At 48.9% G+C, this 14,207-nt stretch overlaps 1 protein-coding gene across 2 annotated transcripts; it reads right to left on the reverse strand.

Moving 5' to 3' along the window:
- Positions 1-285: 285 nt before the first annotated feature.
- Positions 286-13,319, reverse strand: HIGD1A (HIG1 hypoxia inducible domain family member 1A). Of its 2 annotated transcripts, none has more exons than XM_053265342.1 (4): positions 13,167-13,319; positions 5,038-5,145; positions 2,809-2,943; positions 286-1,696 (listed from the first exon to the last, which is right to left on the reverse strand). In XM_053265342.1, exons 2-4 carry the CDS (start codon positions 5,138-5,140, stop codon positions 1,647-1,649), a joined length of 288 nt encoding a protein of 95 aa, XP_053121317.1. In that variant the 5' UTR covers positions 5,141-5,145; positions 13,167-13,319; the 3' UTR covers positions 286-1,646. The 2 variants fall into 2 exon arrangements, with proteins under 2 accessions (XP_053121317.1, XP_053121318.1); XM_053265343.1 differs by lacking the exon at positions 13,167-13,319 and adding an exon at positions 13,038-13,159.
- Positions 13,320-14,207: the final 888 nt, after the last annotated feature.

Raw genomic sequence — 14,207 nt, forward strand, 5'->3', positions numbered from 1 at the left:
TTCTATGAATTATTTATGAAGCAAATGCTGCATTCACAAGGGAATTAGACTTTGATTAGGTCAAAACCATTATTTAATGTCCAGACCTATTCTAACTGCAAGTGTTTGAGGGTACCATACTTCTGAGCTCCATGGACCTGTATATTCTCTTTTCCCCTCACTTGCCTCAGATGTCAAGCAACCCTGATCACATTCATTTCCAGTACTGAGAATGAACTACAATTAACATACAGAGAGAGAGAGAGAGAGAAGAAAAATAATGGACTACACGGACATGCAAGAAGGTAGAAGGTTCTTATGTACACATATTTAATAAAACCAGGATTAGGTTACAGATTTACATGGCATTGATTAGCATCACTCTTGGCACTGTGATAACATGGGGGAATGCGAGCAATTGGACAATAGAATTTTACAGATTTTTAATTCCTTTGTAGCCATGGATGTGTTCCATCCCTACTAGTTTGTCAATTATGCACTAATAAACACAAATATCTCATCATTTGAGTAGGAGGATATGCTCAGTATCAGCTGAATACTGTGAAGAGCATTTTATTAATTACGACTATTTATTATAGCAAGATAATCCCCCGTCTCCCTGATTGGAGGAGGGCAGGTAAAGCAGTGGGAAATCTTGCTGCTTTCTGAGTCTTCCCGATGCTCAGTACAGCCAGGATGAACCCCACCTTCTTCAGACCCCGGTTAGAGCTGCAGAGGAGGGGAAGGGTTTGCCTTTCATTCACTTAGTCTTGTGATATTATGATGAAGCCGCCACCATAGTAAGTGGCAAATAATGTGGCTGATTATTATGGTCCATACACAAAGTGTATGGACCCATGCCCAGCAAAATCTTGTACTTCAAAGTTTTCAGCATCCTAAAGGCTTCCATCCAGTTCTAAAAACAAAACCACAATGTTGCTTTTGGCCATATTCGAAACATTTCCCAGTGCAGGGGTTCTCCCTCTTCTTCCAAGACAAACAAAAAAGCCCTTTCAAAGAAACACAACAACCAGCAAGAACGGTGCAATTACAAAAATAATCTATGAAGTTCCAATGCCTTCTTCAAAGAAGTTAAACTTCTATGATTTAATAGTGAAATAAATAAGATTTTAAATAATTTAATTCATCATTTAAGGCATATATTAAAAAAGTGATTATGCAGGGGCTAATCCACAATATATTTTGTTCATGGGAGTTTGAAGAATTCTGAGTTAGTGGGTGCCAGATTGCATCTCTTGCACAGGTATGGCATGAGTGCTGATTTGTCCCTCCATGGACGGTATTTTTTTTTTTAATTTTTGGCCTGGTTGAAACCACAGCCTAAAGGAAGCACCTCTGAAAATGAAATAATTCTGGACCTCTGAGCCAGAGAGTACCTTAGACTGCCAGGAAGGCATAATGGGGGTGAGGAGAGTAATGTGAGATAAAAGTTAAAATGCCAGTTTGTGGATTCACTCAAGACAGAAAAAGGGTGATCTGCATTATCAACAACCCAATCCAGAGTTCACACTGGCAGCAAAAGATTTTACCCCAGGCTGGGGTACAGACGCACACCCTTGTGTTTAATTGTGACACCATTTTGATGAGAAATCTATCACTAGAATACATAAGAACACCAGCACACACAGGTCTCAACTGGTTCTCCTCTATGGCTTGGGCTTGGCCCAGTATTCTCGATACATTGAATAAAGCACACCTGAAAAACAGTGGGGCGGGGGGAGAGAATAGAAATGTTGTTAGTAATGAAATCAAAACCAGTTTGTCATCTGAAAAGAAACACCATAGGGAGGTCTGTCCCGAAGAATAGTGGCTATTACAGCTGAGCAAGTCTATAATGCCTACCGAGAAAGTCACAAATGCGACAAGAGTGTCACATGTGGGGGGTGACCGCAAGACTTCAGCTCATACCTGGCCAGCCTGCTCAGACACCGTATCTGCTTTTGCACCTTGTGTAGAACTGTGCATATAAATAGCCACCCACCATAGCACAGTCAGAGAAGTTGCCAATGGGAGGTAAGGCTAGAGTGCAACACAGAAGGAGCAAATCCATGCACAAATCTAGTCAGATTCAGGAATCTCTTCATGGATGAAACCCCTACACCCTTGTCAATTGCACACAAAGCAGAGGTTCTCAAACTTGGGTCCCCAGATGTTGCTGGACGTCAACTGCTGGACTTCATCATCCCCATGGGGGATGATGGGAGTTACATGGGAACATAGGAAGCTGCCGTAGACTGAGTCTGACCATTGGTCTATCTAGCTCAGTATTGTCTGCACAGACTGGCAGCAGCTTCTCCAAGGTTGCAGGCAGGAATCTCTCTCAGCCCTGTCTTGGAGATGCTGCCAGGGAGGAAACTTGGAACCTTCTGCTTCTCCCAGAGTGGCTCCATCCCCTGAGGGGAATCTCTTCCAGTGCTCACACTTCTAGTCTCCCATTCATATGCCAGCAGGGCAGACCCTGGTTAGCTAAGCGGACAAGTCATACTTGCGACTACAAGACCAGCTCTCCTCTCCGAAGTACAACATCTGGGGACCCAAGTTTGGGGACCCTTGCAGTAAGGGATCTACTTTCAGACTATGAAAGCGCACACTGATTCCTGTTGCTTACCTAAATGATCTTCCACTGGATATCCACTGCCCGGGGCTTATTTTGCAATCATAGAAATCAATGGGTACAAATGAGAACCAGCCTGATAATTAAGGCACCCTCACCCAGGTACTTAATAAATGGCAACAACTTGCAGGAAAGACTATTATGCAGAGAGCAGCATAACAAACTGCAGAGTAGTCTCCCATTTTGGTACATACCACAGGTCATGGCGCCCACAACAAAGCCCTGAGCTGCCACACGCATATGAATCAGGTGGACAGACATCTTGGTATTCCCTCTGTGCTTCAGTTTGTAGAGCCCGTAGGCCACCACGGCTGCAAAACCTGCAATGCCTAGAAAAGACAAATCACCTCGGTCAGAACTGTACTGAAACAGGTTTGTTGATCATAAAATGTTGCAATAGCCTCCACAACTGAACTTGGTGAACGGTAGCTGTAAAAAGAAGAGGACTGGCTGGGGTCCAGAGTTGTTTAGGCTCGCACAAAGGGCTTGCACTAGCCCAATGCATTTTTCATTTTACTTCAAGACCACTCCCACCCGACATCCAATTGCTTTTCGAAATCCCTCCAGTTTCAGAAGCAACTTATTATGAGGGAGCTGAGCTTTCAGACAGACAAGTAAAGCCCACTGGAACTCATTAAATGGTTTTGACCCCCCCCCCCGCTAATTGCCAAAGAGGCACCTTTTAAATGTGGCGATTCTCTTTACTTAGGGGGAGAGTAGCTGGCCCACTCCACCCCCAGCAGTACCTCCAGTGACTCTTGCTGGTGTCTATCTTATGGTTCTGTTAAGATTGTGAGCCCTTTGGGGACAGGGAGCCATCTTATTTATTTATTAACTTCTATGTAAATCGCTTTGGAAATTTTTGTTGAAAAGTGGTATATAGGTATTTGTTGTTGTTTTGTCAGTTGCACAGGTGAGTTTTTACTCTATATTCCCTATGTATTTACTCTATATAGTTAAACTAATAATTCCACTCGTTCTGCCTACTGTCACTATACAGTGCAAGAACCAGATCTGAATCCCACCAGTTTAACACCAATGTGATGGTTTTAAACTGAGATGTTAGTTCTCAAAGTACCAGATATGTAACAACCTTTTTTTGCTTCTTTCTCTGGGCTGATCCAAATGACATTGCCCTCAGAACACAGGAGATGCCCCAACACCTTCACGACCCAACACTTGATCGCATGTTCATCTGAATGGCCCCTAAATACACATTCCAAATATGGAGAGTGATCAAGGAATTCACCTGGAGGATGTCCCAGCAGCTGCTCTCTCAGCACACCCCTTTTCTGTTCATGTGCATCATTTCAAATGGCCCTCTGTCAGAACAGCAGAAGGTCCCCAAGGTCAAACTAGCATTCCACAGTGGAGGTCACACTAAGCCCTTGAGTGATCCCCTCCCCTACTTTCCTCCAAGGAGATCAGAGCCGCTTACACATGCTTCCCAAGCAGTCTTCCATCTTGGCAGCTTATACTGTACTGCCAGACTTGCTCATCTTAGATATAGGAACTGCATCATGTGCCTTCGGATTATTATAGAGGACTTTTAGGTGGAGCCAGGCAAAGCTCAGCCTGAAGACATTAGTTCTCCCAAGTGACTGAGAGGTAGGGAAGCTTGCCACAGAGAACTAATTCATACATGCAGGCCCATCACATGACTGTATCACCATGTGTGAATGAGCCACACAACTAACATCTCCACATTCCCCAAGGCCATTTCAAGGACAATGGTCATCAATGCCAGCTGACAGTCATTAAGTTATAAGAAGTCCAACTATGTACACGCATGTATGAACCAGCCCCAAGAAACAAGTGGCAGGTACATAGGAAGCTGCCATATACTGAGTCAGACCATTGGTCTATCTAGCTCAGTACTGTCTGCAGAGACTGGTAGCAGCTTCTCCAAGGTTGCAGGCAGGAATCTCTCTCAGCCCTATATTGGAGATGCTGCCAGGGAGGGGACATGGAACCTAGATGCTCTTCCCAGAGCAGTCCCATCCCTTAAGGGGAATATCTTACAGTGCTCACACATAATCATTCATATACATATACAACCAGGGTGGATCCACAAGTCATGCTTGCTATCACAAGACCAGCTCTCCTTCTTGGCAAGGTACTTCTTGGTAAGTCAAGTTAAGTGGCTGGGGAGACAGAAGCCCACGGATTAAAAGCGTAACTGGAGAAAAGGGCAACAGAAACTAGCTGTCACAAAGTCTCCAGAGAGCATGTGTGTTTACCTTTTATTTAACAGAGCAGTAGATATGAGGAGGAAGCGGGATTTCAAGAGCATTTCCAGTTTGTAGGGTGACTAAGCCTTGATTATATTCACACCCATTGCCTATGCTCCAGGGCAATTGTATATTTTCTCTAGTTCATAAAGGCAGGCAGCTACAAAGAGTGGTTGCATAAAAGACACTTACCAGCTGGGACAAAGGGCGACTCCCTGGATTTTCTGATCAGTTTTGAGGTCTGACTGTCTTCTTGTTCATAGCTTGGCAGAGCAGGTTCCGAACTGGATGCCATGTTACCTGCAAAATTGGGGGGGGGGGAGAGCAAAAAAACCCATCGAGTAAAATAACTCTTGCTCTGACTCAGACGTCCAGAACGTTCTACACAGCACTCTTTGTGAATCGTATCACCGCCCACTGGGTTCATGCTGTGAGGATCTCTCCCACAAACAAGGAAGCAACGCTGTGAGGGAGCTCTCAAGAGAAAGCAGAGGATGAGCTGTGCTCTGCATGCCGGAGGTCCTGGGTTCAAACTCCTGCATCTCCAACTAAAAATGTCTCGGGCAGCCGCGCAGGGCAAGACTGCTGCCCAAGATCTTGGAGAGCTACTGACATTTGGAGCAGAGAACACTAGGCTGGATGGATTGATCGTTTGACTGATATCTGGGGGCCCAAGGTTAAGAAACTCTGCCTTAGTGTAATAGCAGCACTTCTCTCCGTGCCTGGTGAGGCACAGAATAGCTTCTCTGAGGGATTAAGCACTGTGTCCCTGTCCACTGTTTCCTTGCCAAGGATGTTCAGCATGGTCCTACAATGAGTTTGACGTTGATAATTGCAGGACTGCATTTGTGTACATTTTTTGCTCATTACTGTCCCCAGGGTTGTCATCCATGATGCCATGCACTTCCCAAACATTTTACTCCCAGCATGGCTGGGTGTCAAACCCACTACTGTGGACAGAAATTCAATCCCAAAATACTCAGAAGTTCATCTTGCAGTCTTTGCTACCAAGGGAAGGACATCTGGAATCACCACCACCACCCTCCTTGATAGATTGGGGCTTAACAATTCTGAGGTGCCAGATCCCTATGGCTCCTGGAATTTTAAGGGTGGTGTCTGCACCAGTTAATGAGCAATGTGACCAGAGTGAGCAAGCAAGCAAGCAAGCAAGGTGAGCACACACACACCCGCCACCGACAGCAGCATCTGTCTGGCTCTGACAGATGATTGACCAAAGCAACTAGGAGGAGGGAGCAACCCATCCTGCCTTGCTTGTCCTCTCCTGGTCCCAGTCATATCTGTCCACCACCTGCCTGAGCCAAATAGATGCAACGAGAAGGAAGAGGGAGCAAGTAAGGCAGGGGTGAGTCACTCCCTGCTACTCTCGGTCGCATCGATCCATGACCTGCCTGATCCAGATGGACATGACCAGAAAGAGTGGGGCAAAACCTGCTGCCTTGCTTGCTCACTGCTACTGGTTGCGTCCATCTATCGCCTGCCTGAGCCAGATGAACATAATCAGGAGGAAGAGGGAGCAAGCAAGGTGTAGAGTCTGTAGCCGCATGGAAAGGAGGATATTGCTGGGGGCGAGTGGCAAGTCTACCCCACCTGCCAATGGCTCAGAGGGCAGTCTGGTTCCTAAAGCCAAGGAAAATGTGCTTAGGCCTGCTAGATAACCTGCTGCCTCCCTAGTGCAAGTTAGATATCTGTACTGAGGGAAGGAGAGTCAGTGGACATCCCCACCCAGACCTGGCAGCATAACTTCTGGTCCACAGATCCCCTGCCCAGTTTTTTCAGGCCTTCAACAGCCCCTGAAAGAGACACATCTCTTACCATTTGAAAGCAACAGCTGCTTCGTCACATAGTGCAGGGATTCTCAATGCTGGGTCCCTAGACGTTATTGGACTTCAACTCCCATCATCCCCCGCCCCAATGGCTTTTGGTTGGGGATGATGGGAGTTGAAGTCCAATAACATCTGGGGACCCAACTTTGAGAATCCCTGACATAGCAGCTTCACAAACTGCATGTCCCTGGATGTGTCCCAAAAGGAGGATGCGAGAGAGAGAGTGAGTATGTATGTATGTAGAGGCAAGGAAGACAAACCTGCTGTCTGTGATGCCTCTTACTACAAGGAAATACTAGAGCGAAATGGACAGCCACATGGGTTCTTTACCTTAACAAATGAAACAGTGTGACAGACTTCATGTATGCGTGGCTGACCCTCTAGTTTGGCAATGGAGCACTAGCTAGGGAATAGGCAAGCCATTGTGCATACAGGTATATCAATACAACCGTGCTTCTAAGCCAGGGCTGCACAACATATGGCCTGTGGGCAAGATCCGGCCCGCGGGCATGGTTTTCCTAGCCTGCGGCAGAAGCAAGCTGCTACCACCACCCAACCCTCCAATGGCCAGCAGCAGGAGCAGTGTCGTGCTGTGGTACAAGCACGACTGTTCACCTCCCCTGGCTCACTTTCTCCCCACTTGCTCCTCAGCCCCCCGCCCACCCTACTGGCTCCCAACCCCCTTGGTTGCTGCCCAAGCTTCCTGGAAAGGAGGAGATTCAGGGTGCATATGTGTCCTCATTCCCAGCATGCTCCCAGCCTCGATGGAGGAAGAGGTCCTGGGAGCAGTGGTGAGGCAGTGCACTGCTTGCCTCCTCCTGCCACTTGCCTGGGCTCCCATCTCCATTGGGGCTGGAAGCATACTCGGAATGATGACACACATGCGCCCTGAATTCCCTTCAGGGTGCATGCATGCCCTCATTTCCAGGAAGATCCTCACCCCAACAACAGCTGAGGGGTCAGGAGCTTGGAGTGGGGTGGGTGGGAAACAAGTGAGGAGAAAGCAAGCTGCTTGGAGGGCTGAGGGACTAGGGGGAGGTGAGCCTCTGCCACCACCACAGCAACGTGGCATCTTGCCACTGCTCCTGCTGCTGCCCATGGTAGTTGGGTGGTGGCGATGGCTGTGGAGGTGGAAAAGAAGAGCCATGCATTTTATTGTTATGTATTTTGTACATACTGTATGTATGCATTTTATTAGAATGAATTTTAATTCAATTTATTTTAATTAAATTAATCTTGGCCTGCCAGAACTTCAAAAGTTTAATTTTAATTCATTTCAATTTGATTAAGTTAAATTAATAATAAGTATTAAATTAATAATTGGCCCTCTAAAAATTGACCTCGGCTCCCACACGCCAAGTCACAGTTGGTTTCGGCCCACCGGAGCATTTGAGTTGTGTACCCCTGTTCTAAACAGTTCAGGTTTTCTCTAAGAATGTGCTGCAAAACAACTGAGATCCCTGCATTTGGCCCAGTTATCCGAGGCTGGAGAGGAGCAGTAGAAGGAAGAATTTAGGTGCCAGGAGTGCCAGGGAATACAGGATGTGGATGCAGAAGACTAGCTGGCACAGAGGTGACTAAAAGGCAGGCAGGTTTCTGGTCTGGAAGTGGGGTGGGCAGCAGCACAGACAACCAAATGGGGCAGACAATTTCACAAGGTTTAAGACACACTGTCTCCATAGGCTAAAGCACAAAACTTGGAGGCTGTGAAATGGGGTGGAGCCAGAATAAAGCAAACTTCAAAAGTTTCCAAGAAACCTAAAGAACTTGATGACCTTCCAGCTAAGCTGAAGGTCAGAAGTCAGAGAAACTGAAATCAGGACAGAACCTGTGGCATCTGAGCTCAGACAGCAAAGCATTTCCTAGTGGTCAGAAGATAGATTGGGATTACCAGGTCTCTCCATGATTTCAACAGATCAGCAAGGGCAAGAACAACACAGCTTCCTCCACCATCACCAAAAGAAGGATTAGGCTAACAAAATGAAAATGACTTTTGGGGGAAGCCAGGGATAGATTTGTGTACGATTCTGTGGGCTCAGTTCTGCATTAGAGAGCCCTTTGGGGAACAGGGAGACATCTTATTTATTATTTCTCTTTGTAAACTTTTGTTGAAGAGTATAAATATAATAAATATTTGTTGCTGTTATAAAAACAATTCCTGAGCTGGCTTATGCTCAGGGGCACCGTGCAACTTAGTTCTCTGCCTGCCCCTGGCTCAAGTTTCTAGTAAAAAGCCTGAGCTTTGCATGCTTGAAGTTCAACCACCCCATCCTAAGAAGATGTGCATGCACAGAAGATACTCAACATCTTAGCAACTCAAAGCAATTTGGTACAATACAGTATTTCAGTATACATATCCGTAGCACACAAAACACAGCACAAATGTTCCACTTAGCATAGGTGTATGGACTGGTAACTGTATGCTATTTCTGACATTGAAATTAATCTCCACAAAGGAATTGTGTTTGAAGCACCTCCCCAAGTAAAGTGCAGGTAGGGCTAAGTCAATAATTCCTACCTTGTTAGTGACGAAGCAAATGTAAGCCCTGCTAACTGAGCAGAGAGGCACATTTTTAGCAGGGGCGAGAGAGCCACCCCACCAACCCCAGCACAGCATCCATCCAATGGTGATTGCTGGTGTCTATCCCTTTTGGAACAGGAAACCTATCTATCTATCTACCCCCACACACATATATTCCACACACACATATATTCCTTGTAAACGTATCCGTCACTAACCCTACGTATGGCAGCTCTCGTAAGTTCGTGAGCAGCTGCATGAGGGATAGTGATGGGGACAATAATGGCAGTGGCAGCCGGTCAGCTGGAGGAGATGGCAGCAGGGCGGTCCAGCCAGTGGGAGCAGGAGGTGGCGGCGGGTTACTCAGCCACCGGTAGGAGGTGGTGGGCCAGCTTGGACCAGCCGGCAGGAGCAGGAGGCGGGCCAGGCTGGCCGCTGGCAGCCACTACCAAGAGTGGGCGGGCGGGAGGAGGTGGTGGGCCAGCTTTTCCGCCAGCCAGAAAGCTCAGGGGTGGGGCGGAGAAGAAGTGGCCCGCCCACTCAAAACTGCAGGGTGGGGGTGAGAAGCAGGCAGGGTGGAAGCGGTCCATCCCGCCCACCAGAAAGAATGGGGGGGGGGGCGGCACGAAAAACAGGCGGTTGGGGGGGGAAGTGGCCAGTCAGCCAGACGTGCCGGGGCGGGGGGAGCAGCAGCGGTGGGTGGGGCAGGCCAGATGCGCAGATGCTCTGCGCCCAGCTAGTTTTAATTATTTATGTTTCTATGGAAACACTGCTGAGAACCTTTGTTGAAAAGCAGCATATAAGGTACTTCTAGTAACAGTGTGAAATGGGAAAATGGCTGAGCAGCAATAACATTTTTAAAAGGTAACTCTCCGGTCACCTCAAAATACCAGCCCACAGAGGAGGTTGGCTGCAATGTCTCTGCATGATTCTCTGATCTGATCTTGCCCTCCTTCACAGGGAACAATAGGTTCTGCTGTGTTGAGTGAAATCAGAGCACTCAAATCACTCCCAATGAAGAGACACGCAGCAAAATTACCTGTCCTTATGACAGTCACTTGTGCAGAGACACAGCTTGAGGGGGAAAGGAGGGAAGAGGCTTCCCTTTGGGGGCAAGTAATTCACTCTTTTGCAGAATCTAGAAATCAGCCTATGAGAGCATACAAGTACGTTGGACCACCAATTTTGGTTAGTTAGTTAGTTAGTTAGTTTTAAAGCAATAGGAAACTCGAGAACTCTGTGCTAGGTCTTACACTTCTAACTTTAAAGTGGGTTTTATCGCAACACACAAGACGTTCCCCCACTTCCTGCTTGCCCTCTGCAAGTTGAATTACTATGCTTCAGCATCTACCAGCATCTGGCTCCTGTTGCATCAGAGCTTCACTTTGCATACTTCCAATTGCATCATCAACCAGTTGCTGGCTTTCCTGTCCATGCATTCCATCCTCCATGCTGCCGGCCTCCCAGTGACACTGAATGAATCCACATGCCCAGTCAACCTCTGTACACACATCCTGGTGGATCAACGACCTTAACTGTCACTCTCATATGCCTCTCCTGCCCTTGACCTAGCCTCTCCTCCTTTCTTCTGTGCCAGGTACCCCCTATGTCCAGCAACTATTCCTTTGTCTCAGCGGGTGTGTGGGATGCAAGATTTTTCACCTGGAAACCCTTCCTCATCCTTTCCAGGATGGAAACCTCAAGCAACCCTTCAACCCCCATTTAAGGAGTGGAGAAGAAAATGGAGAAGGGCATGGTATGAGGAGCAGAAGACCTCAATGCCAGGGCACCAGATATCCCCCCCACCCCCACCCCAAGTCACAGCTACCGTGACCTCATCACTCACTATGACTCCTCTCTTCAGTGACCCAGAGGGGAAAGAGGACAGATGAAACTCTGCATTGGCCTGCCCTAGACCCCATCCCTATGTTCTTTGTTTCCAATACACATACTATTCAAAGCAGTATTTTCTTACACATGCCCATCATGCACATGCACACACACTCTGAGACACATTAGGACATGCACAGCCAACACTTCAGATATACAAAGTTAAAGCAGACAGACATAAAAAGGAGTTCACAGGAGGTGGAAAGGAGTAAAAGGAGTGAAACTTCCATCCCCAGAGTGAGAGAATGAGGGAGAATATGTGAGATATACAAATTGAAAGCATAGGAACATAGGAAACTGCCCTATACCGAGTCAGACCATTGGTCTATCTAGCTCAGTATTGTCTACCCAGACCGGCAGCGGCTTCTCCAAGGTTGCAGGCAGGAATCTCTCTCAGCCCTCTCTTGGTGAAGCCAGGGAGGGAACTAGGAACCTAGATTGCTCTTCTCAGAGCAGCTCCATCCCCTGAGGAGGGGAAGATCTTGCAGTTATCACACTTCTAGTCTCCCATCCATATGCAGCCAGGGTGGACCCTGCTTAGCTATAAGGGGACAAGTCATGCTTGCTACCACAAGACCAGCTCTCCTCTCCAACACGCAGTACCCCTGACACATTCAGAGTGGAGAGGCTTAACCGCCCACAGGGAAGAGAATGCTTCTGACCCACAGCTGGGGAAGGGAGGGGCATCCACTGAGCAGAGGCAGGGGTACCCTCGTGAGAGCAGCGCCACACCTCCGCTTCCCCCCACCCCGCCCAACCATCAGCACTGCACAGCCACTCTGGGCAGCAAGATCCACGTGGCCGCATCCGGATGGGAACGGTTGCTCCACAGACCCCCTCCAAGCCCTCCCTTGCTCATCACCCCACAGAAGGGCACCTTTCGCTCCACAGGACACCCAGCAGAGCCCTGTGGAACCAAGTCAAGGCAAGTCCACCTATCCCAGCATCCTGTTTCCAACAGGGGACAGCCGGACACCCCTGCTCCCTGGATCTGACAGCCCTCCCCACAAACCTCCAACCCGGCCAGACAAATGTCATCTTGGAATGAAACGCGATTCATGCCTCTCCAGCCTCCAGAGCATCTCCTAACAAAGCAGCCAAGGATCTGGGGAGGAGAGGCACATGTTTGCGCCGTGAGTGGGCAGCGGGATACACATACAAAGTCGAGGGATACTTATATGCCACTTTTCAACAGAAGTCCCCAAAGCAGCTTACATATAAATAAATGCATAAGTAAATAAAATGGCTCCCTGTCCACAACCCCACCGGAGGGATGCTGTGCTGGGGATGGATAGGGCCAGTTGCTCCCTGCACTGCTCAATACAAGGAGAATCGCCACTTCTAAAAGGAGCCGCTTTGCCCTTTTAGCTGGTGAGGGGAGCCTGGTCTCCTTGGAAACTTGAGGGACTGTCTATGGAAGAAGCCACTTCCAGGCAAAAGCAGGGAGAAGGCAGGGCAGGACACACACACAAACACACACCCCCCTCTGCCCAGGCAAAACTGCCCAGAGCTTTATCTGCCCTTCTCGTGTAAAGCAACTTTACACACACACAGGCACACACCAGCCAGCCAACAAAATAAAGAGCCATATTAGGACAGGCCAACCTTCCAGTTATATAAAAATAAAGTAGACCGATCAAATGGGTAGGCCAGGTTATATAATCTATTTAGCTGGTCAATCTCACTGGAGATGGAAAAAGAGAAGCGAGTGTGACGCCTCCTCCTACCTACGGCGGGGGGGGCCGTGCAGACTATTGTGGAACTACAACTCCCATCATCCCCAGCCATAACGAGTTGTGCGAGGTGACCCACTAGGAATGCAGTTCAACAAGGCCAAGTTTGCCCAGCCTTGACCCGCGGTTTGGAGGAGGACGCGGAGGCCTGGGGCCCCTCCTGGTTCCCATGTGCTGGGGGGGGGGGAGGGTGAGAGCACACACCGGCCTAGGGCGGTCTCCAGGCAACCCCTTGGGGGAGGCGGAGCGCCCCCTCCCTCCTTTGCGGGCCCGTCCAGCCTGGGTCGGGGGCCCCCAGGCGGCCCGACTTTCTCCGTCTCCTCTCCAGCTCACCTTTTGTTCCGCCGGGTCCTGTGAAGAGGAGGCTGCGTCACGCGCTCTGACCGAAGCCGGCTGCAGCTGGACGGAAGCGGGCGGTGACTCCTCCCCTTCTTCCGGCTCCGCCCCATCTCTCGAGATCGTTCTAAACCGTTGGTGATAGAGAGGGGGGAGCTAGAGTGGCACGCCTCCCCCGCCCGCAGCTCGGTGCTTCCGGCACAGACGGGAAGCGTGCGCTTGCTTGGGCCGGGGTGGTCCATGAGGGCCGTAGGCTCCGTTCCGCGTCTCTCCTTTCGCACGCGCCAGAAGGAGGAGTTGGTCAGGAAGACAGAGCCGGAATCCCGCTCTTTTTCTCCTGGTTCTGGGCGGGGGGTCCGCGGTTGCCTGCCCAGGCAGGGCTGCGTTGAAATCCCGGATTCCGCCGCTGATCTCCAAGGGGCAGCGCAGCAGCAGCAGCGCTCCCTTTTGCTCCGAGGAGATTAAAAAAAAACAACAGATTGACGGGCCGTGGGTGGGGGCGGGGCATGTAAAGTCGGAGCTTCTCTGCAGAAACCTCGGGAGAAGTTGTGTTTTCTTTGTCACGGGGGTTCGCAAACTTCGTCCCCTCCCCACTCACCCTGATGGTGAACTAGCAGGGTAGCCCCTGCTAACTTAGCAAAGAGGCACCTTTTTAACGTGGTGATTCTCTTTATTTAGCAGGGGGAGAGTAACTTACCCTCTCCACCCCCAGCACAGGACTCCTCCAGTGACTGTTGCTGGTGTCTGTCTTGTGTTTCTTTTTAGATTGTGAGCCCTTTGGGGACAGGGAGCCAGCTTATCTTATTTATTTGTTATTTCTCTGTGTAAACCGCTCTGAGCCATTTTTGGAAGGGCGATATAGAAATTGAATAATAAAAAACAAAAATACAAATCCCATCATCCCCTGCCACAATGGCGGTTGTGGCAGGGGGTGATAGGCTTTGTAGTCCAGCATAATGGGGGAGGGACCCCTGGTTTGAGAACCCCTGCCTTAACTCCTTGTTCTAAAGCGTGTTTGCAATATAAGGCTCAATATGT

Source organism: Hemicordylus capensis, chromosome 6, assembly GCF_027244095.1.
Source record: "Hemicordylus capensis ecotype Gifberg chromosome 6, rHemCap1.1.pri, whole genome shotgun sequence".
NCBI classification, from domain to species: Eukaryota; Metazoa; Chordata; class Lepidosauria; order Squamata; family Cordylidae; genus Hemicordylus; species Hemicordylus capensis.